This window comes from Cryptomeria japonica, chromosome 5, assembly GCF_030272615.1.
Source record: "Cryptomeria japonica chromosome 5, Sugi_1.0, whole genome shotgun sequence".
NCBI classification, from domain to species: domain Eukaryota; kingdom Viridiplantae; phylum Streptophyta; class Pinopsida; order Cupressales; family Cupressaceae; genus Cryptomeria; species Cryptomeria japonica.
The window spans coordinates 240,549,114-240,574,018 of record NC_081409.1 but is presented as its reverse complement, the minus strand read 5'-3'; the positions used below and the strand labels follow the sequence as shown (position 1 = coordinate 240,574,018).

The following is a 24,905-nucleotide window of genomic DNA, read 5'->3' as shown; positions in this document are numbered from 1 at the left end:
ACTTTGAATCATTCTTTGCTTGTATGCAAGAATGAATTGTGTCCAATCTATGCTTGCGTGCTAGATGGATAATTGTAATTATGTAAAGACCCACTTGTGTATTACACTTTCTATGCTTGTGTGCTAGAACTATCCTATGCTTGTGTGCTAGGTGGAAGATGTAATTCTATGCTTGTGTGCTAGATCCATTCTATGCTTGTGTGCTAGATGGAACTCTAAAGGTTCAGATTATGTATTCTCTTCTTCCCTTGTTAAGAGGGAGTGTTATTTGTAACTAGGGTAATATATGGGTTCGGATAGCCTTAAGGCAACATCCGAACCCATTTAGGACTGGGCCCTATCCTAAAGGGTAACGTGCCCCAAGATTAAGCCCAGCCCTATGCTTGTACGCCATCCTAAAACCCCATGCCACAATAACAATATTGGTGCCAAAAAAAAGGAAGGAGGCCGACTTGCAATAATAAAGGTTAAGATGCATATAAATAAAGATACTTTGCAAAGACAAATCAATCATTTTTTTTTTAAGCGAATTAGCTCTGCATGAAAAGTGCGAACTTACACTTGGAGGGTGCGAAATTGTCCAGAATTATGCGAACTTGTTCTAGAGGACAAAGGCAATCTTTGGTGCAGACTTGAAGAGCTTAGAAGTGCAGATCTGTCATTCAAGAAGGATTCAGATTTGTCAAGGAAGCCAAGTATTGTACTTGTGTTATTAAGGGAGAATATATAATCTGACCTGTGGGTCTTTAATGTTGGGTTTTTCCTCCTTGGAGGTTTTCCCAGGGTATTTGTGTTTGTCTCTTGTTTACTTCCTCCATCTCTGAGTTTACTGAATTATGAGTTACTAAAATGTTATAAATCTGATTACAATCTAGGGCATAATTAAAGGATATAAATCTGATTACTAATCTAGGGCACAAAAATTTTAATATTCAAACTCAAATTTTATTGCAATTTCACATCTATTGGTTTAGAGACAGGTTTTGTTGTCTTACATACATCTTTCCCTAGACCTGTGAAAAGAAACCAATGAAGCGACAATCTTGAGTATAGATATGTTAGGTTGGATGTATGATAGCCTAGGGTCTGTTGGCAGATCCAAGATGATTCAAACAAAGCATGATCATCACCAAAGTTGTCTGTAGATGAGTATTTCTTGCTTTGGTTATGCCAATGAATAACTGAAAATACCATAGCATGGAAAAATATAGAATTGCAGTTAACTTGAATAGATGGCAACTGCTCTTATTTGTGTATCAAGTAGTGAACAATGCAATGGTTTTGGGAGATATATCATTTCATGCAAGGTCGCTGAAGCTCATCAACAATTACGTACATGTAGACTTGTAGTGGAGTCTGTATAATCGGAACAGACTTATGTGTTTTCTAAATTCTTTCATTATAAGTCTCATCCATTAAAATAAGTTTATTTTATTTATTTATGTATTTTGAGATTTTTTTGCTAAATTTTGTGGAGCTACAAGTCTGAGTTAATATTTTGGGCTGCCAAGCTTTTGTTTTTTTCAAGTTTTTTAATTGTCGATTAATGAACAGTTTGATGAGGTATTGAGTGGTATATACATGTCTGAAGAGTGTCAATATCTCCTTGACATACAGTTAATGGCCGTTGTTGATGTAGACATTAATGAGGGCACATAGTAGGATTGCTCACTGTGTTGCAGGCCAGCACAAGTTAAAATGCAGCAATTTGCAAGGTTGACACATCAAAATGTCGAGCTTCAGGATCTGTCTCAAACATTTGCTATTGTTGATGTGAAATTCCTTACTTCTGATGTCATTTCTTTTCTTTTCTTCCGCTTAAGACCCATAGTTCCCAAATTATATTGTCGACTGTGATGTACACCCACAGGTTTAGATTAAATGTATCAAATGATTGATAATTAGAGAAACCAATTTTTTTTGTTTTAACATAATAAGAAGTTTGTATATGATACCAGATGTTATTGGTTTCTTAAATGTTGAAGTAGCAGAGCTACAATACTGCATTCTGGTAGTCTATTCTTCAATCCAGGACCATGCTAATTCTTTATTTAAAGATTGTCAGCAACATACATGTAAGCAAAGCTAGTATGGATGCATGAAAAATAGCTTGAAGCTATTGTTCTATGATGCATTCATCTTTTATTTGATTAGGATACTTCATTCTAAGATTTGCAGTCCACTTACCTTTGATTATTACTAGTAAAAATACAAAAAAATTAACTTGAATCCAAAATGTGCTTATCTAAATGTATGACATACATTTTTGAGGTTTAAATTTTCATTTTTGTTGTGTAGGATGTTCTTCAAAGAGATTTTGGTTCCAAGACTGGTGACATGTTATGGCATTACAGCAGAGGAATTGACCATCGGCAGGTGCAAAGTGCTATGGTATAGTTTGATCTTTTCCCAATTCAGTTTTTAAAGTTATTTTCTGACTTAGATTGCGATAAAGATTGAGAAGAGCAATGAAGTGTCAATGAAGTAATCTACCGAAGTTCTGGAATTTCATTAGCAAATCACTTTTCTCATTTGATGGTGACAAAATTGTTATAATTTCAAGTAAAAGTTTAAGTCCTTTCTTTATTCTAAATTTAGTTTTACCAAATACTTTACATCATATGAACTTATGAAGCATGGTTTATTAACATAACTAATAAAAACTAGCCTCAACATGTCCATTTTGTGAACACATGGTAGAACAATTTCAAGAATTTACTGATATGGATACTTTTTTGGCTTTACTTACAATAAGAGTACATGGTAGTTGCCTTTTAGTTTCTTACTGCATATTATCCCTTTTGCTTTCTAGTACAAGTAGATGTTCCATCCTAGTTTGTAAACCATTTGCACTTGCTATCATGGTCAAGTCATGTCAATTATTCTTAGGTACTTAAATCACATTTTGATTAATAACCAAAGATGTACTGACTGCAAATCTTACAATGTAGTATCCTAATTCAATAAAAATGCAGGGCATTTATTTTAATTTCCTACTCAGAAAAAGATGTTACCCAGTTTCATTGCCAGCCTTCTATACTTAAGAATCAATTCGAAGCCTTTTTTCTCATAAATGAATGATGACTAATGGAACAAGCATTTATCATTTCAACCTACATGATAATCTGGTATTTAACGTTCTTATGGAGATGCCTTCAATCTGAATGCTATGCAAGGCAATCCCTTTGAAAATCTTGTTCCATTGAAAAAGCACCCAGCTGAATTTGCACCAATTCCATTCAAAAGATTTTGCATTGATTGCTAGACCATAAGAATGAGGTTATTAGGGTACACTTTGATCTATGATAGTTGGAATATAAATCAAAATCATCTTTATGTCAAATTACAGATTTTAGAGTCTTACTTAGCCATAGTTTTAGATTGTAGATTAACATACACAAATAACAAGCTTATGTGCAATAATGACTTAATGAATAGCTTTTCTATTCTATGAATTTGATTATCTCTCAAGCAAGGTCTATATTGTTTGAACTGAAAAGTTGCATGTTTTCAATATAGTTATGGTTTTTTCAAGTTGTCTGAACATAATTCCTTTTGATCACATGCAATTTGCAGTTTCTCCTGCTATCAGTTACATTTCCAGCTCTATGACCTTTAGTGTATGCCCCTAAAATTTTGTTTTGGAAGATTTTTCCCCAAATAGACAATATTCTTGATAATATAAACTAGTTTTATTGCTGATAAAAGTCTTAGCAGTTTTTTGACATTCATTCAAGATGTTTTACAATGTACTTTGAAATAACATCATTGTGAATATAGAGCATCAACATTAAATGATTTTACATTAAACTAACAAGTAAAGGGAATCAAAACACCTCAGTTGAAATGGACTAGAAATAGAAACCAGCAAGAGGACAGTTCAGAAACACTTCAAATACAGTGTGTTATCAGCCAATATGCTCTGCTGCAAGTTCCCAACTTGCAGCCAATCTGACAGTTGACTAACAATATTCTTCAACAGATTGGACGATCTTCAGACCAATAACTCCCACTGAAATGGCTTGAAATCACTTTCAGGCAGACCTGTTATACTTCCAGTGATGAGATTACCACAGTCAATGACTCCAACACACAGGCACAGGTCCAGAATGGTTTAAATCCACCCTCAAACTGCATGTCGCCAAACTCAGTACTTAACACCCTTGGTGTCCTCAAAAAGGCTAGATATGCCTCCAAACTCAACAGTTATCACTCCATGCCCACACGTTAAGCTCCAGTACCCCTGAGCGGCCCAGTCTGTAAGTCATCTTACAAAAATAAAATAAGACTTTTAATTTTAAATGCCCTAAACTGCCTGAAACATGGTCACCCAGCTATATAAGCAACTTTGAAGTAATACCCTTAAAATGTTGCCAGCACAATCATCCTTAGGTGTGGAAATTTATGAGACTTTGACCTCTAGAATGTGTATGGCCATGGCCTGTATAGATTTCAAAATCACTGGAAATATCATACTCAAATTTATCACAAACTCTGTAACGAAATACTCAGAAGAAGCTCTGACCAGCTATTAGAAAACCTTGAAAATTCTCATTTTCCCTGAGAATTGACTCCAAAACTTCAAGATAAATCACCACATTCTAAGCACTAGCGTAGCCTCTGTGTGAGACTATTAGCAATCACCCAGGAAGGATCTTTCACCACCACAGATGATATTATTCTTGAAGATTTTTTGTCCTCAGTAAGTTCCTGGAGAAACCCTAGTGGCATATCCTTCACCAAAATATTCACGCATGATGAAATAAAAGTTCAAAACGGCTTTTATATATTTTGCAAATTCCAATGCCCAAATATGAAGACTAAAGTTTGATAAAATAAAATAGTTCACCTTTTTAAAAACATGCACATTTACTCCAAGGCAAAAGTCACTTAAAAAAATAGCTAAACAATTAAGTGAAACTTTAGAATAAAATATCATAACTTGAGCATTTAATTAAAATCCCACCCTTTGAATTAAAGAAACACCAGCGGAGCATTGGATGTTGAAACTGAATGTGCTGAGGTATCAGTGATGGTGAGGAGACATGACTGAAGTCGAAATGGGGACTTACTATAAATAGCCATGGGCTCCAAGAAATGTGGAGCTCAAACTGTGTGGCTAAAAATGCTTCCAAAAGCATCACCACAAATCACACTGATAACCTAGTTTAAAACCAACAATAGGAATGCCGAAGGAACTAAACTGCAACCGCTCCAAGAACTGAGGAGTTTGCTTACCACCACAGTAGCTTACGGGAACCAGAAGAATAGGCTAACGGTCACCATCTAACTTTGCTTAGAGGCGGGACATTACATGATCTCATTGGGTCCACCAACCATATGTTATGAAGGGTGTGACGGGCCCAATGATAGTTAAACTAAAAAAATGTGGGAAGGATTATTCAAACTGAATTTTGAATTTTAACTGATCCTTAGTCTTTTTCCTATTTAGCCTGTTCTGATCATGTAATATATTTTTTTTTAGTTTGGTTTTTTATTGTCTTTTTTCTGATTCAGTCAAACCTACTTAGAGGGAAGATGCAGCACTTTTAAAAATGTAGTCAAGTAGTGGTATTCCCTGTAATTGCTTTATTCTCTTATTAGGTGGGAAAAATGCTTATTTTGGATAAGCATTTGTTTAAAATGATTAATCTTTCTTATATTGAATGAAATATAACGATAGGTATTAAATGCAAAAGTTGCCAAAACTTTTCAAAGAACTTCTGAAAGAATTATTGTTTTATTGTGCTGAAGATAGGGAATAGAGTTCAGATACTGGAAGAGGTCTTCAGTTTCCTTAATGGTCGTCAGAGTGACATGAGCACAATAAAATTTGTTTGAAGGTAGAGAAGTGTCTTGAACATATTAAGTAAGTTGAAGAGCACACTACTATCCTTTTTGTGTGTTCACATTTATTATGTACATATCATGCAAATTTAAAATCGTCAGATGGATGGAATATTCCTAACAACATAAAGCTCTCGACATATCTATTTTTTAAATTGAATGATTTTTGGAGGATATTTTAAAGGGATTTCAGTGAGAATGGTTGTTATGTTGAGATACTTTTTATGGGCTTGTCACTATAAATATTATTAGAACTTCTCATTGAGCAATTAGAAAAGCTGCTAGGGTAAAAAATGATTACTTGAAGGGCTTGATGAACCCAATACAATGGTTGAACCATAAAATATTTAAAATATTACGTCAATACACCTTTTTGGTTATTTTAATGAAAATGGTAAAAAGTGACAAGTCAAGCTCAAGTATTAAGTTTAATTTACTGTTATCTTTTTGGCTAGTTAAATTGTTCTTATTGAGTAATATATTCCCTTTTAATATTTTGTTATTTTTTTCTTTCAATGTAGTTAAAGAGAAGATATACCACTTCTTGAATGTGTTTAATGTAGGAAAATTTGATGTCAAAAAACAAAACGATGACAAATTTAAAAGAAACTGGTGAAGTTGAATTACTAATGCTGATGAAGTCAAACTGATGCAGATGAAGATATCCCAGTTGCTAACCAAGATAATAGTAGTTATGCTAAAGATGTTGTCATAAATTCTACAGGTTGTTGGAATTTGGGTGCATCTAATAATAGTAGATTCTATTTAAGAAGTCCAAGGCTATATTTAGGAAAGTAAATTGAGAATTATTTAAACATCAATTAGTTGTTGTTTTAGGAAAAAACCGGTCACTAGTTCTAGGATAAGACTTCTATGTCTAGTTTCTTTGCTTTTAGTCTTTATTTTTAATTTTTAATTGCCCAATTGGAAAATTATATGTAAGATGACTTAGTTTAGGAGATTGTTTAATTTTTTTATTAGTTATTTTTAGGAGTGTCAAACTCTATAGTAGACACATTATTTCAGTTTGTATAAAAACTAATTCTAAAAGGGAAAATTTGAGAGTAGTTCAAGACTCAAAAAAGTTGATCCATAATAAATAAGTGTTTTTTTGAGTTTGTTGTTTCTGAGCAGTCCTCGTCGCATACAAAATCTATTAACATTTAAGTAGTTGTATTCTTGTAACCATTCTCCTTTTCTTCTTGTTAGTATAGATGTGCTGTACAGGTTACAATCCTAGTTATTATGATGTCCTTTTAATGTTGTAATTTTTGTTCTTCTTGGAGTGGGATATCACCCTTGGGGGAGTGCATGAGATTTTCATATACCACTTGAATTGCATATCATAGTTTGTGTAAGAGGCATGTAAGATCATTATTGACATGAGTTGCATTTTAGGAGCATTGATATTGGGACTTACAAGTAGATTTTTAAGATAGTTTGTAAGAGCATCTTGCAAGGCCAATTAATGCTCCTGGTTGGAACACTTGGTTTGACCAAGTAGACTCCTTATTTGTAAGAGTATACCATTTGGCATGTTGGAATTGCATGCTTGTGTTCGGACATTCAAGTTAGAACTATGGTATTGGGCCCATGGTTTTGGAACTCAAGTAAGAATAGGTTCTTTAAAGGTGCACAATTGGATTGAATAGAGGGTGAAGATCTTTTTAAACACAAGTGAATTATTTATATATTGTGATAGAGGGTGAAGATGTATGATGAAGATTCATGTACGCTCTTTTGTTTGTTGCCAATTTCGTGGACAACCTTGCCTTGTCTAGAAGGTTGTGAGTGCTTTATTTTTAGAAGACATGAGGTGGAAAATGTAATTATCCATTAACGATGCATTGATCACTAGAAGCTATTAAGAAAGCAAGGCAAGAACACAAGTTGGGGTAAATCCTCCTTAAGGTTGAAGGTGAAATGTTAGAACTATTGAAAGAGTTGACATATTATAAGAGACAATGAGTCTAAGAAGGTTGAGAAAGAAAAATAAAATACATCCAATGATACTCCTTCCATTGAATTGGATTTTTCCAATGAAGAAAGTGAAGAGGTGTTTTGGACAACATGATGTAGACATGCATGATGGTGTGTTTTGTCAAATAACTCATCACAAGTAGTTGTTCATTGAATATGAGAATTTTGATTAGATGATTTCTTAGGAGATCTACCCACAAGATCATGGGGTGGGAGGTCAAATTAATGTTTAGAGATGGGATAATGAAGTTAATTTTTGAAGTCCTTTATCTTCCAAGATTAGCTATGATTTGATTTCTATGAGAAAGATTAATAGTGTAGGTAGCCTTTAGGAAGAAGAATTGCAAGATGATTAGAGGAACAAAAGTATTGTCACGGGGAGTGAGCGTCAGATTTTTGGTAGTGACTTGGGTAGTGTTGAATTTGTTAGATTCAGATAGTTGGCTTGGGTAGAGTTTGAGGATCTTTAGGTTGTTAAAAATGAAAAGGTAAGGTGCCTTTGAAGTGACGTTGACTAGCACTAATGAGGTTTCTTGTTGGAGGAGAGCTATGGGTTGTGTTGCTCCTAGCTAGTAAAATTTAATTCTATTTGTTGTTGTTTCCTTTATGTTGTTTTGCAATGTATAAAAGTGGAGTGTTAAGATATGTGTGTTGTACGCCTTGCAATTTTGGTTACTATAATGTTGTTTTAATATTGTTGTAAGTTTGATTGCTCTTAGAATGAGACACCACCCTTTGGTGAATCCATGGGATTGTTGTATGATGTAGTAGTTATATTGTAAGGGCATTGATAATTGGAGTTACATGTAGACTTGTAAATACATCTTTGATTGGCAAAAAATAGCTAGATGTATGTGCAATTACTGCTTGGTTTGATCATGTGGACTCCTTATTTGTAGGAGTCAAGGGATCCCATATCAGATGTTCGAATTTTATGCATGACATTAGGTGCCCAAATTGGGACGATGGTTTTGGAACTCAACCTTGGTTTTCCAGTTTTCTGTTTCTATAATGGTTTTATAAGTGTTGTGTGAAGTTTCCAGAGCAAGTTTATGTTGTTAATTTGTTGCTAGTTTAATATCAGATCATAGGTGCATCAAGAACATGTTCTTTAGAGGTGTATGCTCTTAGATTGAATAGAGGGTGAAGATCTCTTCCAATACATGTTAATTCTTTGTATATTGTAATCATGTTTTGTAAATAATATCAGAGTGCTGCTGTGTTGTTGCTTCTTTTTCCCCCAAAAGGGTTTCCTAGGGTAAATGCAATATTTTTGTGAGTTTAAAAGTTAAAAGGGTTCTTCTATACGTTCTTCTTTCTTATCTTGCAATTTCTAAACCTTCATTGGGCTATCTAGAACACAATACATGGGTTATGAACAAATAATATAATAATTGATATTAGAAACTCTATATACCAGAGTCTTTCCAAAATCCTAAAAGTAAAAGGACTGAGTTATATACTTTTTTATATGGTCCATGTCTCTTGCGGTTAGAAATTACATTAGCTAGGAAATTTATGCAATAATTATGTTCAATTTGTTTTAGTCTTCTTTGTATGGGCTAACAACAAGGGTACGTGAGGATGTGACCTTGGGGATTTTGGCCCACATCGCTGCACAGGGGACGTCTTGTGGCTAGGGATGTTTCCTGATCGTCCCAAAAATTTTCAAAACCTTCAAATTGTTTCTGAAATGGTGGAACGATAGGGGGACTGAAAAGGGACAGCCGATCGACCGTGGGATGCATCGGGGATGTTAGAGACTGTCCTAGGGACGACCAGCTGAAATATCCCACCCCTCTGTGGGTATTTAAATTTTCTGATTTTTGTCTCTTTTTTTTTTCCAATTTCTGATTTTTTTGTTTTTTTGGATATATAATGAAATAAATTGCAGGAATTTAAAGAGGAATGCTAGAAAAGCTTTCTAAACACTAATAATTAAATTCACTTTCCAACAACTCAAGAACTTTATTGCTGATTAAATAAAGAACAGTACGGACTCTAATCAAACGCCATCCAGATTACATACAAGCAGATTACACAATACAGCCAGTCTAGAATGAAGGTACAACAGCTAGTTGGTATGGTACGGCCAGGCTGCGACTGCAAACAAGAGATTAATCTGCCCTGAAAATTTCACTGATTATAATCACCTTTCAACACTTGACAAACCCTTCAAAATCAGATCTGAAAAAACTCACAAAACCCTACATTGGGACCATAAAATAGTAGGGCCAGCCTTGAGAAATGTACAGAGGGGCTAGTGAATGGTACGACCCTCCAAAATGACCTTCAATCTCTTCTAATTTGCAAACAATCGACTTCTAGATGCTCTATCAACTTTGCAAACTGATTTCAATGATGCACAAATATAATCTTTGAGTGAAATTATCCAAGAGTGATCTTGGGTGATCTTCCACACTTGCAGATACCGATCCCTTGAGAGTTTTCGTTCTTAAAATTTTTGAAACTTCACCAGCAAACCCTTGCTCTCCAAAAGTTCATTGATTTCCAAAACATGAATGAATTAATGAGCTCTCAAGAGCCCTTTTATAACCTTCTCAAAAACCCATGACTTGGAGGAAATGAAATGCACTTATATAATTTCATTTCATCTCAATCAATCATTTAATGTAGTTGGCGCTCCCATAAAGGCTTAATAAATGACTTTATAGTCATTAAAATAACTTACGCAATTAATACTCCTTATATTTCCTTAATATAAAGTCATTAATTTAATAATATTATTAAAGTCGCAACTTTAATAAATTAATATTTAATCATTAACTCCAATAAATGCCAATATCAGAACATTTTATTAATTCTGCCAACTACCGAGTAATATCCGTGGTACCCTCCAACCATCTAGATTACTTACTCTAAATAGTATGGGACTAAATGCTCAAGAGACTTACTAAAAATAGTAATCATGTACAAATGGAGCTTGAAAGACCTCTGGAAGGCAAACCACCAAAAAATTGAATCTCTGAGATGGAGAGTACTGAAATAAACAACCCAAGGGTCAGCTGAAAAGCCTTGAATCACCCACAAAGGGTCCCCTAAACACTCCATTAGCCTACGGGGACCAAAGTCATAGGCTAATCCGTGAATCCTGATGTTGGCTAGAGTGGGGACATTACACCAGCCGTCCCCTCTTTTCTAGTGCTCATAAAACTTGAAAGTATAGGTTAGTGATCTGAGACATGCCATTTTGAATTGGAACTGTCATTTCTGTGTCTGTGTGTTATCAGAAATGATGTTGAAAAGTATAGGTGAGCGATCTAATTGCATAAAATTGTTGACTTTGGTTCTGATCATTCTTTTGTGGCTTAGCCAATCTGTAGAGATATCACACAATCTGATTTTTCTATTATGTGTTACTGTCCTTAGTTTCTGTTATCTACAATCCACAACTTTTCTATGAAATCAATCAAGGAAATGGCACATTGGTACTTGGCTCATGATCCTCCTCCCTTTTCCTTAGTGTTCTTAATGGTATTAAATTCCACAGTTATTATGGGTTTAAGGGATTGATTGCAGCAGATCCAATATTTGAGGTAGATAATTTCTCGGATCCTGTTTTGGATATTTGGCTTGACACAAACATTCACAGTTCCAACTTCTTGCTATAACTCATAACAGAGAAGAAGGGGTACCCTCCTATTTTTAAGCTAACTTTTTGGATCTTGCTATTGTTTTAGAAGTGTCTTCTATAGACATAAATTCTATCATTGCTTTGGGTAGGCATAGGTATTCTGTGTTTGGGGTCTGTTTTTTCCTAAATTCTTGTGTATGTAAATCTATGTTAAAATTTTCCTCAAGACCTCAAAAAGAAACAAAGGCGATTTGCATAATTGAAAGAATGAATTGTCTAATTTGGGCTCTAATCTTTGCTTTTAAATTCTCTCTCTTTATTTCTGGATGGTTGTCTAATATCTTCTTGTGTTGACTGATCTTTTTTTAACTGGATGCCTAGCTTATTTCAATTATGCAAGCAATGAAATATTAATTTGTTCGACTCTCATGTGAACTCTATTGTTGTGTTTTAAGGATTCCATAATGTATATGACTATATGTCCTTGAAACTTTGTGGAACATGAACTAACAGCTAACTTCGAATTTGTATGTAGGAGCACAAGTCCATAGGTGCTGAGGTGAATTGGGGTGTGCGGTTCAACAATTCTGAAGATGTAAGTTCACTTTCTTATCTGTCTGGTTAATCTTGTATATTTGCCAATTTACTTTTGGACTATCATTTTGTGGATATGATATTGGGGAATCACAACTTGTTGATTTTTTTTGCCTTTTGTGTACTAGGTTCACCATTTTCTAATGAAACTATGCAATGAGGTTTCATTGCGCTTACAAGGTGCTTGCATGCGAGGTCGTATGATCACACTCAAGGTAAGACAATGTGTGTGTGCATGCATCCATGTGGGTGTGAAAGCATGCATGTGCATGTGTGAAGCATTTAATGATTTTTGCTATCTGGACATAGTTGAGTTCAATTTACACAGCCTGTGTAATATTAGGTAGAGTTGCTGTATACTTCCTCTACCCTGCCTGCATACACTTATTCTTGAATTGGATACTAGATATGGATACGACATTCCTGGATATTGCATGATATGACATGGATACTTTACCTAAATGTATCCAAAATAGGATCTTGTATTTGGCCTGTATCTGATATGTCTGGATATGGTATTACACTGTCCCATGCTGTATCTGGTTTAGAAAAATGAAATGACAAATAATATAAATCTATAAAACTTCTGTTCACATTCATTTGTAAATCACTAAAGGCATAAACATAATACAACAAAATAAATATTATAAGCTAAAATATAAAATCCAAAAGTAATATATAAATAAATATTTTTAATGTTATGTTCTATGCCATTAGATCTATAAATAATGAATATTTCTATATTTTTATAATTGATACCCTATCTGTTTCGATGCAACTATGGGATTAGGTTTCCAAGTTTTACTATTAAGGCAAGTTTTCATGTAATTGCTTGCAACCTCAAATTATGATTCAGAACTACGAGTCATATTATTATTTTAAGTTTTATCTTCTAATATTATGTGTACTAGAGATAAATTCTCTGATGTATGTACTCAGGTGAAGAAACGAAAGAAAGGTGCAGGCGAACCTGCCAAATATATGGGCTGTGGCATTTGTGATAATATCAGTCACTCTGTTACGGTAATTCGTCTGAGAATTTTATGATGCTATGTATTGCTGTAATAGGACATGGCAATTTTGTGGACATCAGATAAGTCAGGTTATCGTTAGTAATTGCAGGTTCCTTCTGCTACGGATAGCACAGATGTACTTTTGAGGATCAGTCGACAACTTTTTGCATCATTTCACCTAGGTAAAAATGTCTCCTTTTGTTTCAGCTATTTTGCTTGTTTTAGGAAGATAATGGTGTCTAGTAGTTTGTATTTTATTACCTTTACATATTGAGGAATTGGTTGAAGCAAAAGTTAGTGTTTCTTTAATTCACATTGGTTAACATGGCAGGTAAAGTCATAGCATAGTCATAACTCAGAAAAGGTTTTTTTCATATCAGATTTGACTTCATTCAATCAACCTAAGTAGTTGATGGGTTGTATTACTTAGAATAAGTAAGAGCTATGTCACAATGTCAAGTTGGTGTTTGTGTTTGGCAACAATAAAATTCGGATGAAGTTCAGGAAGAAGAAATAAAAAAAAAAAGATTAAATTCATCCTATATAAATTTGATTTAAAAAAACATAAAGAATAAATTAATAAAAATAAAACAATATTATATTAAATTTGAAAAAATTATAAGAAATTTAAAGTTTTAAATACATTATAATATAAATATGTTTTAAAATTTAATTTAAATATTGTTATATAAATAACAAATATATTATAATTGAAAATTAAATTAAATCTTTCTGACTATTAAATTTCAATATATTGTATGAAAAATTAAATAAAAAAATCTATTTAAAAAATAAAATATAAAGATATTATATTTATTTAACTACAGAGTAAATTAAATGTAAAACAAAACTTAAAAAGTAAAATCCAAATATAAAATATTTAAAGAGTGATTACTTGTATTTTTTAAATAATGGGAAGGATATCTTGTGTAAAAGTTATTTTAATTTACCTGAAGGGTCCAGATTTCATTATCCAGCAAGGGTTTATACACTTCATTTATCCCATTTTCTGCAGTAATGTTGTATGGATTATCCTCTTGCCTGTCTTTCTATCTGTAGATAGCATTTCAAAGGGAGGGGCTGCAGCTCCCCTTGTTGCAGCAGATAGCATTAACTGTGTTCAAAATATTTTTTTTAATAAAACAATTTCAAACTTGTGCTGCATAAAACCATACGGGAAAATTGCAATGAAGTGCACAAAAACTGACAAGCCCTTATCCATACAAATATGAGGTCAAACAAAAACATTTGTTTAAAATTTCTTTGAAGTTCCCTGAATTTCAAATTTTGTACGTGAAATTCAGTGAAGCCTGTGAGTTAGAGTAAGAGTATTATGTATTCCTTAGATCCTGGAATTATAATTAGAAATAACACAATACTTAGGAGCAGATATTCTTTCCGTTGCTCTCTTTATTCTTCTGGATCTTAGTCTTAACTTCTTCACTCTGTCCTTCTACTGCCCTTGTCTCTTGATATTTTGCTATTCTTTTATAGTGAAGGTTGATTTAGTAAGGTTGTGCTGACTAAAAACATGGTGCAATGCCCCATGCACTTATGATAAGGATCATGGATCCAATACTAAATGATTTCTCCTTTGATTTTTCCTTGTAACTTGATGTTTTGCTATGAATCATATAAATGACCACCTTTGAATGTGTGGAAAGATGTAAGCCTCCAAGTTTAATGCAGCTCTAAATATAAACCTTTCTAGGAGAAATAATGCCATAAATGTCATTAGCTTTTGGTGAGAAGTTCAAATTAATGCACACAACCTGTAGACCTTCCTTAAGCTGGTGCAGCAAGATACAATATAAAATAATGCATGAAATACAAATTCAAATTGTGGGACAAGCTTATGACACCCTTATTATGCTATATTGTAATGCATTAAATAAAACAAATTCAGATTGTTAAAAAAAAATAGTAAATAACAATAAACAAACACATAGTGGGTTGCAACCATTAGGTACAACCAAAAATAATAAATTACCTAACACTAGTGTTTAATAGATAAGAAAAACAAAAATGACACTAATCTTAAAAATTTAGTTTATGGGTTATTATTAGGGTCTACAAAAATGACAACATCTTCTTTAAAAAAATAAAAAAAACCCTAGAGTTAGGTTTGTGATATGATGAATTCTTAAGTAGGGTTAAAGAAGTTTAGATTTTTTTTTTCTAGAAAACCCTCCCACTATCATGCCGTGTAGCTCAAAAATTGGAAAATGAGGGTTTGAAGAAGCAATGTGGAAATGCATCTTGTTGTTCCTTAGTTGATGATCATAAAATGTATGGTTTATTGTTTGCAATCATGTGGGAAAGTTTGAAAATTTGTTTAATTTCTGCTTGGAAGTGAAAAAGTGACCAAAAAATCAAGTTTCAGGGGTTATAGACAATAGTCCACGGTTTATCTGAAAAACAAGGGTTAAATTTTTTGAATTACTGGTGTGTAAATGCATTTTTTTAATTTTTTCTTTTCTTTTTCCTAGGTTAACTTGGTTTTGACTAGTTGTTTAGACAACTTGTTTACCCTCTCAGGTGAATAACTTAAAACATAAAGCACGTAATGCAGAATAATAATGCCATAGATATCGGATGCAATATAAGAAATGTTATTCCATTCCTAGACGTTGTCTGTCACAAGTTACATTCGGAAGTATATAAAGATACCGAGGGGGTGCGAGCGCCAACCGTCGCACCGCAACTACCACCCCGCGGTTGCCAACTAACCAAGACAATTACAACTTAATTAACTATTTTTATTTTCATGTACAATATTGCCACCAACATCATCCCCCCCAAAAAGAAAAGTCGTCTCCAGGCGACTAACAACAAAAACGGAGACAATGCAACCTATACAATATATACATCAGAAAAAACTAAGGAGGGGGCTGGGGAAGCGTCCCTGAAGTAGAAGGCTGAGACGCCGGTGTCTGGGTCGCCAAGCGGGCGCGAAGCTCATAAACCTGTTGAGTACGTGCAGTCACATCCCGCTCCGCCACCAATACTTTCTCCAAAGCCGTCTTCACCATATGCGCGGCTTCCAGCAACTCCTCTTTAGTATCCGTTGTCGCTGTCATACCGACCAACCGAGTCTGCAACAGGCTCCTCTCGGTAGTGACTGCCTCTAACTCCTGCTGCACGAGGCTCCTCGCACTCTGCTCTGCTGACAGGCGAGTCGCTACCTCCGCCTTCTCTGCGTGGGTCATCTCTAGCTGAGCCAACAATTGGGCCCTCTCTGCTGCCCAGGAGGCCTGCCCTCTCGGACAACTGCTGTCAGTTGACTCTCCACAACGCGTTGACGCACCATCCAAGCTTGGAGCATCTCCTCCGTCTCAGTAGTCGACCATCCCCGAGACTCAAAGCATGTAGTAAAGGCTGCGGGGCAGCCCACCTGCATAAATCGTAGGGCCCTCTCCAACTCCACCACAACCTGCTGCAATGCTCGCCTGAAAACCCTTTTCTGCTACCATTCGATGCTCAAGTGCGGATTTCACCATTAGTGCTTCCTTTGACATCACAATCCTCCTGTGCCTAAACCAAACTTGTCTACAAAACATGGTGGTCAGCTCCTCCCAAGCCTTTTGTGCATCCACCAAGGCAACCTCACGTCCAGCTGAGACATACTCCAAGTTCCTCAAAGTGTACCATTCCTGCCTGGAGGTGGCCACAACCCTCTGGCACAAAGGCTAGGAGATGCCTCAAATCCTCCATCACACTCCCCAAAGGCTGATAATTGAACTGAATAACTCTTTGGTGTCGTATGACTTCGCGTTCTTGCAATGCCTTCCCTCAAATTCTGTTTGTTCGCAACCTCCAAATCCGTCTCCCTCTATGGCTTATGGCTTCCATGCCAATGCTTAGCTGCAGGCTTCTTTCTCACAGTACGGAACAACCCAACACTTATCGTGCCTTCTTTGATGCCCTTCGCCCAACCCAAAAAGTGTATTGTAGCTCAAAAATAAACTGGGGGTCGAGGGGCAGTGCCCCTCGCGGGGTTTGAGGGCAGCGCCCCAGGTGCGCTGACCAATTTACAACCTTCAGAACCACACGAAAGTCCATGGCGCACATCATTTCTATGATATTTTATGATGTCAAAACCCTTCTCCACTCTAATATTTTCAGCGTCTTGGTTCCAGATGTCATTGAATGATTTTTCAATCTGGTCGTCGTCGTCGTTTTTTTTTTTTTTTTGTTTCCTTTGTAATGTCCCCGATGGCACCCCGGCCATACAACCTCCCCGTACGGTCAACAACAGCACTGACACCTCCAATCGTACGGCCACCTTCCCGTGCGGTCAACACCCCTCCACCGTACGACTATGTGTTTGTTTGTGCGGGGGTTGCGTGTTTGTGCGGGGTTGCGTTTTATGTCTCTGCGCTCCGCGCCTTTATTCCATGTGGCAGCGGTGGTTTCCATCGCACGGTGGTCCCACTGTTGGTGTTGCCACCGCACAGTGGTTCCACCGTCGGTGGTCCCATCGTTAGTGTTGCCACCGCACGGTGGTGCTACCGTATGGTGGTTCCACTGCCAGTGTTGCCATCTTACGGTGGTTCCACCGTGGCTTTCTTCTTTTTTTTTTTTTTTTTTAAATTTGATTTTCCCCAGCCGTACGGTCAACTGCCGTACGACCGTACTTTTTTATTTTTTTTAATTTAGTTGTCTAGAGAGTCTTCGGCTCGAGTCCCTTGTCTCTAGGATCGCCCTTCATCCTTCTCAGTTTTCCTTGCCCAAGAATCTCCCACGTTGGTCCCGTGCCTCTCAAGTCGCCTGCCCGGCCTCTTGAGTCCCCTTCCATCCTATCGGGTTCCCCTCCAGACTCTCGGGTGTCCTTCCGGCCTCTCGGGTCCCCTGCGCGCTTCTTGTGGTAGGGTTTCAATTTGGACCCGTTGGTGGCAAGTCTATTTTCGATGGCCATCCGAAGACTTGGAACCACAAATTCTACAAGGACCACGGTCTCCTTCCCGTACATAAGAAGAATAATAATAAATTTTTTGAAGGTTGCGGCCTTCCACACAGGGTTCCAATTGGTGCCGACACGAATGATCTTGGGATTATCTACGTCACCGCGGTTTGGGTCGTCTCTCTTCCAATATTCTCTGTATTCCGGCAGGTACACCTCCTCTGTTGCTTGCTCTGGTTCCTCTACTTCGAGTCTGTAGCTCTGGAACATTTCGTAATCCTCCATCTGCCAATGGAAGAGCCTATTCAATGACCCTGTCTCATCCTCAGGGCACTCTCCTAGTTTGAGAATCCCTTCGTCGTTGGGCTCCCTGCAGCCCTGTCCTTTGTCCCTCAGGTCGCCTTTTCCTTCACCCTCCGATTCCGAAGATGATGCCAGTTCCTTGTCGACAACCTGGGTACTCAGATCAATGGTGTACTTCTGCCCCCCTTTCTCCATAGAAACGTTGTTCTTTTTCCAGTCGTGGTTCACCTTTGCTGTAACTTGCCACCCTCTGCCTAAGATGGTGTTGTACCCCTTCTTCTTGAGTGGGATTACCACAAAATCTAGTATGAAGGGTTGCGTGCCAATGGTGACCGGCTAGGCCATCAGGGTGCCGAGTGGCTTGATGCCGTGTTGGTCTGCACCTACCAAGTTGAACATGGGTGGCCATAGTGTTGGCTTCCCCAACTTCTTCAACGTATCCTCTGACAGTACATTCACCCCCAAACCTCCCTCCATGATGGTGTCCTTGAGGATAGCCCCGAGAATTCCCATCTCTACTACAGCAGGATGCTGACCACTATTTAAGGCCAACAACATTGGGTCAACCGAGGGGCTGACTGGAACTTCTGCCCGTGCGGCACGCAAAGGTGCCTGCGCAGTGGTTTGTATGGAACTAAAAATGGCGGTTCTTAATTGTGGCATTATTTCTAGAAGGTCCTTTACCCTTATAGGTACTTCCATCTGCAGTACTTGCCCAATGATGTTAATTTTCAGCTTCTATACGGGATGATGTACTCGCCACCTCGTTGTCCCATCGTTCGGCCGTCATCTCACGCTCAATATTGGCCTTTGCCTCCTGCAATCTCTCCTTCTCCGTACGGGGGTCGGGATAAGTGGCCTTTTTCGTCTGGGCGCGGGTGATCGCCAGTACTTCTTTCTCACCAGTCTTCTCAGCCTTCTCAATGTTGAGGAGCTTAACCCCTGCCTTTGGGCAATTTGCATCATCATGGTCACTTGGCCCACACCATTGGCAGAGGTGCTGAGGGGTGGCTTCCTTCATGCAATCATGGGCGAAGTGCCCCCACTGATTACAGGCCCTACATTGGATCATTGGCCGGCCCTTGGCGTCATACTGGATATGGCTTCCGTTATTGTTATTGTTGCTATTCCTTTCGCCGCCACGTTTGTTGTCCCGGTAACCTTCAGATGATGCTGTTGTGTTGGTTTGCTGGGCCGTACCCACTGGTGCGGATGTTGTGGCCTGCTCCGTGAACAACACTTGGCTCATTTGCGTACTTCGGGTTTTCATGTTGTATGGGCACTCCTTGGTGGAGTGTCCCATCACTTGGCAAATCTCGCAGAATGCTTTCTTCGGGCAAGTACCTTTTGTATGCCCCTCTTTGCACTCAGTGCACCATATGTCCCCTTCAGTTCGACCAGTGCTTCTCATTGTTTTGAACTCCCTCCTCATTCGCTCCATGTCTTTCTGGAGCGCTTGCACCCGCTTGCCATCCTTGCCGTCGCTGCTGCTTTCTTGTGAAGAGACATCCTCCTCGGACGAGCTATCCCTCTTCTTTTTTTTCTTCTATGTCTTGGTCTCGCTCTCGAGATCCATCGCTCTATTGTATGCGTCTTCGTACGATGTAGGTGGAACGATTTTCATCTTCTTTCAGAGGGAGTGTTTCAGTCCCTCCACGAACCATCGCTTTTTCAACCCATCTGCTGGTTGACTTTCCATTTTTCCCAATAGTTCCTTCAGTCGTCGACCATAGGCTCGGACAGTCTCGTTCTTGTTCTGCTTCATTCCATAGATCTTGGCGACTATTTCGTTGTCATCTCTGAGGAGGCGGAACTGTATCCCAAACTCCTTCTTCAGGTCGGGCCATGTGCCGACTTTGGCCTTGTCCATATCTGAGTACCATTCTATGGCCACTCCTCTCAAGGTTGCTGGGAATTGTGTTACCCATTCATCTTGATCGGTAACACCGTTTGCTGACCATATGGTTTCTCACGTTCGACAATGGCGAACGGGATCTTCCTTTTCATCGCCATTGAACTTTGGTAGTTTCTGTTTACTTGCCATTGATGGGGGTCATCTCCCTTGAGGTGGCTGTGGCTGTGTCTGAGCCCATGCGCCGCTCCCTCCGGCACCAGTGGTGTGTCCTGCGTGGGTGACTGGGGGTCCGGTGTTCTGCCTGCCGTGTGTTGCACTTACAGTCGTATGGTTGTCCTCCCCTTCGTTCTCACCCGCCCGCACTCCTGGCTCCCTTTGGCGATCCTCACTTCGTGGTGTAAGGGATAAGTTTCTAAATTGATCTCGAGTCTCCTCGACTAGATTTCGCCATAACCTTGTTTCCTCTAGAAACTCTTCGTGGCTGTGCACCCTACGGTGTTCTGGCGACGCGTAGAAATTTCCGTCAGCTTTTGCACCCTCCGTGACACCTCCTTGGTTCCCCTCGGGCCACCCTTTGACAGGTCGTCCTTTGGCAAGTTGCCTCAGCCTCCGTCTACGTTCTACTTGTTGCTCCAGAATTAAGGCCCTCTGTGCGGCCTCCCACTCGTCCGTTTCTGCTTTTTTATTTCTATCTTTATTCAATAAGTTGGGCATTAATTGCCGTACATTTCCATAATTCACAACACATAAACCAGAACATGCCTTTATTAATTCATTTGGGGAAGATGGTTCATCAACCGATTTACTGCCGGGCTAACCTCCAGCGCTGTCCACACGGCACTTGGTGGGATTTCCGCCTCCGTGGCCTCTTGTCGGACGTAGGTCTCGATGGCTACCTGGAGTAGAATTGAAAATTCCCTCGTTGTAGTGTCTTCTCCATTGTAGAGCTCTGTTTGCGCGTCGTCGGCCTCTGGGTTTATCTCACCAATGGGTAGGCCCATCGTGTCCTTGCGCCATCCGTTTCTTCCGTTCCCGAGTATGTCTAGGCAACGACGCCAAATGTTTACCCTCTTGGGTGAATAACTTAAGACATAAAGCATGTAATGCAGAATAATAATGCCATAGATATCAGATGCAATATAAGAGATGTTATTCCATTCCTAGTCGTTGTCTGTCACAAGTTACATTCGGAAGTATATAAAGATACCGAGGGGGTGCGCGCGCCAACCATCGCACCGCAACTACCACCCCACGGTTGCCAACGAACGAAGACAATTACAACTTAATTAACTAGTTTTATTTTCATGTAAATATTGCCGCCAACACAACTCATCCATGGTGGGATGGAAGGCAGAGTGTAGGTGGTGGGTCCATTTAAAATATGGGTTTTGACTAGTTTATGGAGCTTGCTTTATTTGAAGGTTTTCTTGCCTTGCACAACAACTATACATGAGAAAAAATTCCTTGCTTACTTGTATATTGGTAGATCTAACATAATTGCATTCCAATATTTTGGGGTGGGGACCATTTTATTGATTTATTCTAGTAGGCCCTATGTGACCTCAAAATTGTTTCCTACTGAGGGGCCATAGAACAATGATGGATTCATATGGTATGTAGTGGCATGGAGGTGGGAATGGATATGTTGATCCTGTTGTCAATTATGTCTCACAATGGCATGTACTTGTTCCTGTTATTTTCCATCTTGTCCCTTATTACCTTCTTAGCCATAGCCATGGCCTCACTGAAATAGCCCATGGGGGATCTTTCCCCATGCACAAGTCTCAAAAGATTTATTTGATGCAATTCAACAACACTTTGTGCCTTGTTGCAAAATCTAATGAAGAAATGTACTTTGCCACTATTTTGCCATCCATTTGATTGGGAAGGCTTGTCTCTATCTACTCATTTGAAATAAATGTTCACTTGAAATTCATTTTCTTTAGGCAAAGAGTTTGCAATGAAGGGAAGTGCATAGCAAATGTTGTCACCCTTGGCAGAAGTAGTTTCTTATCATATTTAAGGGTGCATGTAATACACAACATGCTTGTGTGGTTGTAGACTAGTTTGGTAGTAGTGCAGCCCTTATGCAAGAGCTCCTTAAGTTGTTTAAATTTCAAACGCTCTCTAGGGTTGCATCAAGATAACTTGCCACACATGGGCTAAAAAGCATAGAGGGATACTTGTCTATTAGGAGTCTCCCAATAGCAGGCATAGTTTGAAAGATGCTCGACTCCTAACAGTACTTAGGAAATACAGAAAACTTGATTTAATGGAGATTTTGCTCCAAAGAAATGAGTTCTATTTCAAAACAAAACAAAACATCGAGAGTGAAAACAAAACATTCTCTTGAGGGAAGAGGAAGACCAATGATGAGAAGAGCACTGAAGGTAGCAGTGATGAAGAATCCAAAACTGTACAGGCCCTTCGACGGGATAAATTTGGGAATAAGAAGTGCATATCTGATTTAAATAAGAAGTGCAGATCTGAAGGTGGTTCACTGAGGGATTGATCCCTTCGCTGCAAAAGAAGATGAAAGTAGTGCCTTTGTCCTCGTACACCGATGTGTACAATCGGGCAATGGACATCGAGAGTGAAAACAAAACATTCTCTTGAGGGAAGAGGAAGACTGATGATGAGAAGAGCACTGAAGGTAGCAGTGATGAAGAATTCAAAACTGTATAGGCCCTTTGACGGGATAAATTTGGGAATCAGAAGTGCATATCTGATTTAAATAAGAAGTGCAGATCCGATTGTGAAAGTTTGTGTTCCTTTCAAAGTTCACAAATAATGAAGAGTTGCACTCTTTCAAAGGCTGCTCATAGTGAAAGGGCGTGTCTCTTGCCAAAGGGCATACATGATGAAGAGGTGTGACCTCTCCCTCACATTGATAGATAAAGGAAAGGAATCAAAAGCATCCAGCGACATCAGCATCGATCAGATCAGATCATAACTGTTATGAAGTTACAGGCAGTAACATCCTTGTTCTTGGTAGTATGCATGCGGATGTGCTTAATATGTATGCTTAATATATAAAGCTTGATAATGTCCTTATGCAGAATTTAATAGTAATATTAATGTAGACTGCAATATGTATGACACTCATACTTAATTTCAAATACATTTATACTACATGAAAGACTATCATATTAATGGCCTAGACTTTGATCTTTTGCTAATGCCTATGAGAGGATAAGTTGGTGTGTGTAGGGAGGGGCGGGTAAATCCTCACAAGTGATGGTGAGCCCAAGATGGGGTAAGGACGGAGGCCTGAAACCCTGAGGGAGCCTCCTTGTAGATTGGTGTCAGTGCCCTATGACAGTAAATCCCCATCCCTCATTAGGGTTAGGAAAGAAGTTAAGATTAGTCTAAATATAATAAATATTGAATGTATTACGAATTATAATTCATTCATTAGTTTAGTAATATGAATTAAAATATAATAATGCATAGTAATGTATGCCAACCTTTGTGAAATAGGTAGCCTCCTAGTAGGGGACATTGCACCAATCAATACTCGCTTACCCGTGAGTGGAAGTGTGTGATTACAGAAAGCCTAAAAAATATATGCCCAACTTAGATATGGAATAGACTTTTGTTATGAATGGTAAGAGCTTGCCCAAACAGGAATGAAATGAAACGACACCACCTCTGTCCTTCACAATATCGATGTTAATAGGAAGACCTCCGACTATTGTTGATGTCTATCTAACCTTCGAACCAAAATGCTTCTGTAGGAAGAATGCCAACTCCTAGAAAGGCTCAGCCAGAGATAGCTGCGACAATATTCAGCCAATGAATAGTGCTTGTAGAAATATCGGCTTCTGTCTCTGATATGACCTCTTAAATCATGCAATGTTTGGTATATATTATCACCTAGAGCGATATGGGTTGTTGTTTCAAATATGGATATATAACCTTGCAACAATAATCTGATGCTGTGTCTGATATATACGATCTTTCCTTGCAGTCAATGGCACTGTCTCTGATTTGGAATTATATGCTTGCAACCGAATAAGCCAAGTTGGCCAATGCTCACAAGAGCAGATCCAATTAAGGATTCAAAGTAAATAAGTTTCCAAGTTCGATGATGGTTGAAGTGATTTTGAATGCCTCCTAATATCTTGTAATTGGAATGATAAGTCACGTGACAAAAGACATGACTCATGCCTATTCATCATCACCACCTAATCGCACCATTTCATGTATTGGTTTAGATTTTCATAATCGGCGTCTCTTCATGAAGATATGCTTGATTATAATTGGCAATAGAATTAAGAATGTTAATCATTAGTTGATGCTAACTTTTAGTGATTGTCTTCTACTTCAAATGGATATCACCCAGCAATATACAAGGCACTATCACTTCATATGAATCCTTCATTTATCGATCCTTAAGATGCTGTTATCACCGATGACTAAACCCTTGTTTTCTCAAACCGATTAATAATACTAGTCGCTGTCTCTTAATTCATAATAATCTCTATCATTAATTGATATTGCCAGCGATCAAGATAACATTATTAATGCTATCTTCCCATCCATGCTTGGTGATTATAGTTATCTTTTGATTATTCTTCCTTCATATTGATTATCAATAAAGACTAGGTTATTTCTCCCTTGCTTCTTGTTCTTTACCATTCATCGATCTCCTTACTCTTGATCCATATCTCATATGATAATTGGTATCTTCATGGCAATTCTTATATCTTAGATATCATTTTCTTCCGGTTTGGTAGTTCCGATGCTAACGTTATTATGTCGATGACTTAACTTTTGATTAGTGTGTAGAACTGAGATGCCATGTTGATTGTC

The 24,905-nt window shown here is 38.0% G+C and overlaps 1 protein-coding gene across 8 annotated transcripts in view; it reads left to right on the top strand.

Annotated features, from left to right (window-relative positions):
• The window catches only part of LOC131028839 (DNA repair protein REV1), a 189,645-nt gene that overhangs the window by 78,616 nt on the left and 86,124 nt on the right, over positions 1 to 24,905 (top strand). For all 8 annotated transcript variants that reach the window (XM_059221380.1, XM_059221381.1, XM_057959199.2 and 5 more), the window contains 5 exons: positions 2,299 to 2,391; positions 11,958 to 12,017; positions 12,145 to 12,231; positions 12,956 to 13,039; positions 13,139 to 13,211. In XM_059221380.1, the coding sequence (XP_059077363.1) occupies positions 2,299 to 2,391; positions 11,958 to 12,017; positions 12,145 to 12,231; positions 12,956 to 13,039; positions 13,139 to 13,211 (397 nt within the window). The remainder of the gene's footprint in view (positions 1 to 2,298; positions 2,392 to 11,957; positions 12,018 to 12,144; positions 12,232 to 12,955; positions 13,040 to 13,138; positions 13,212 to 24,905) is intronic.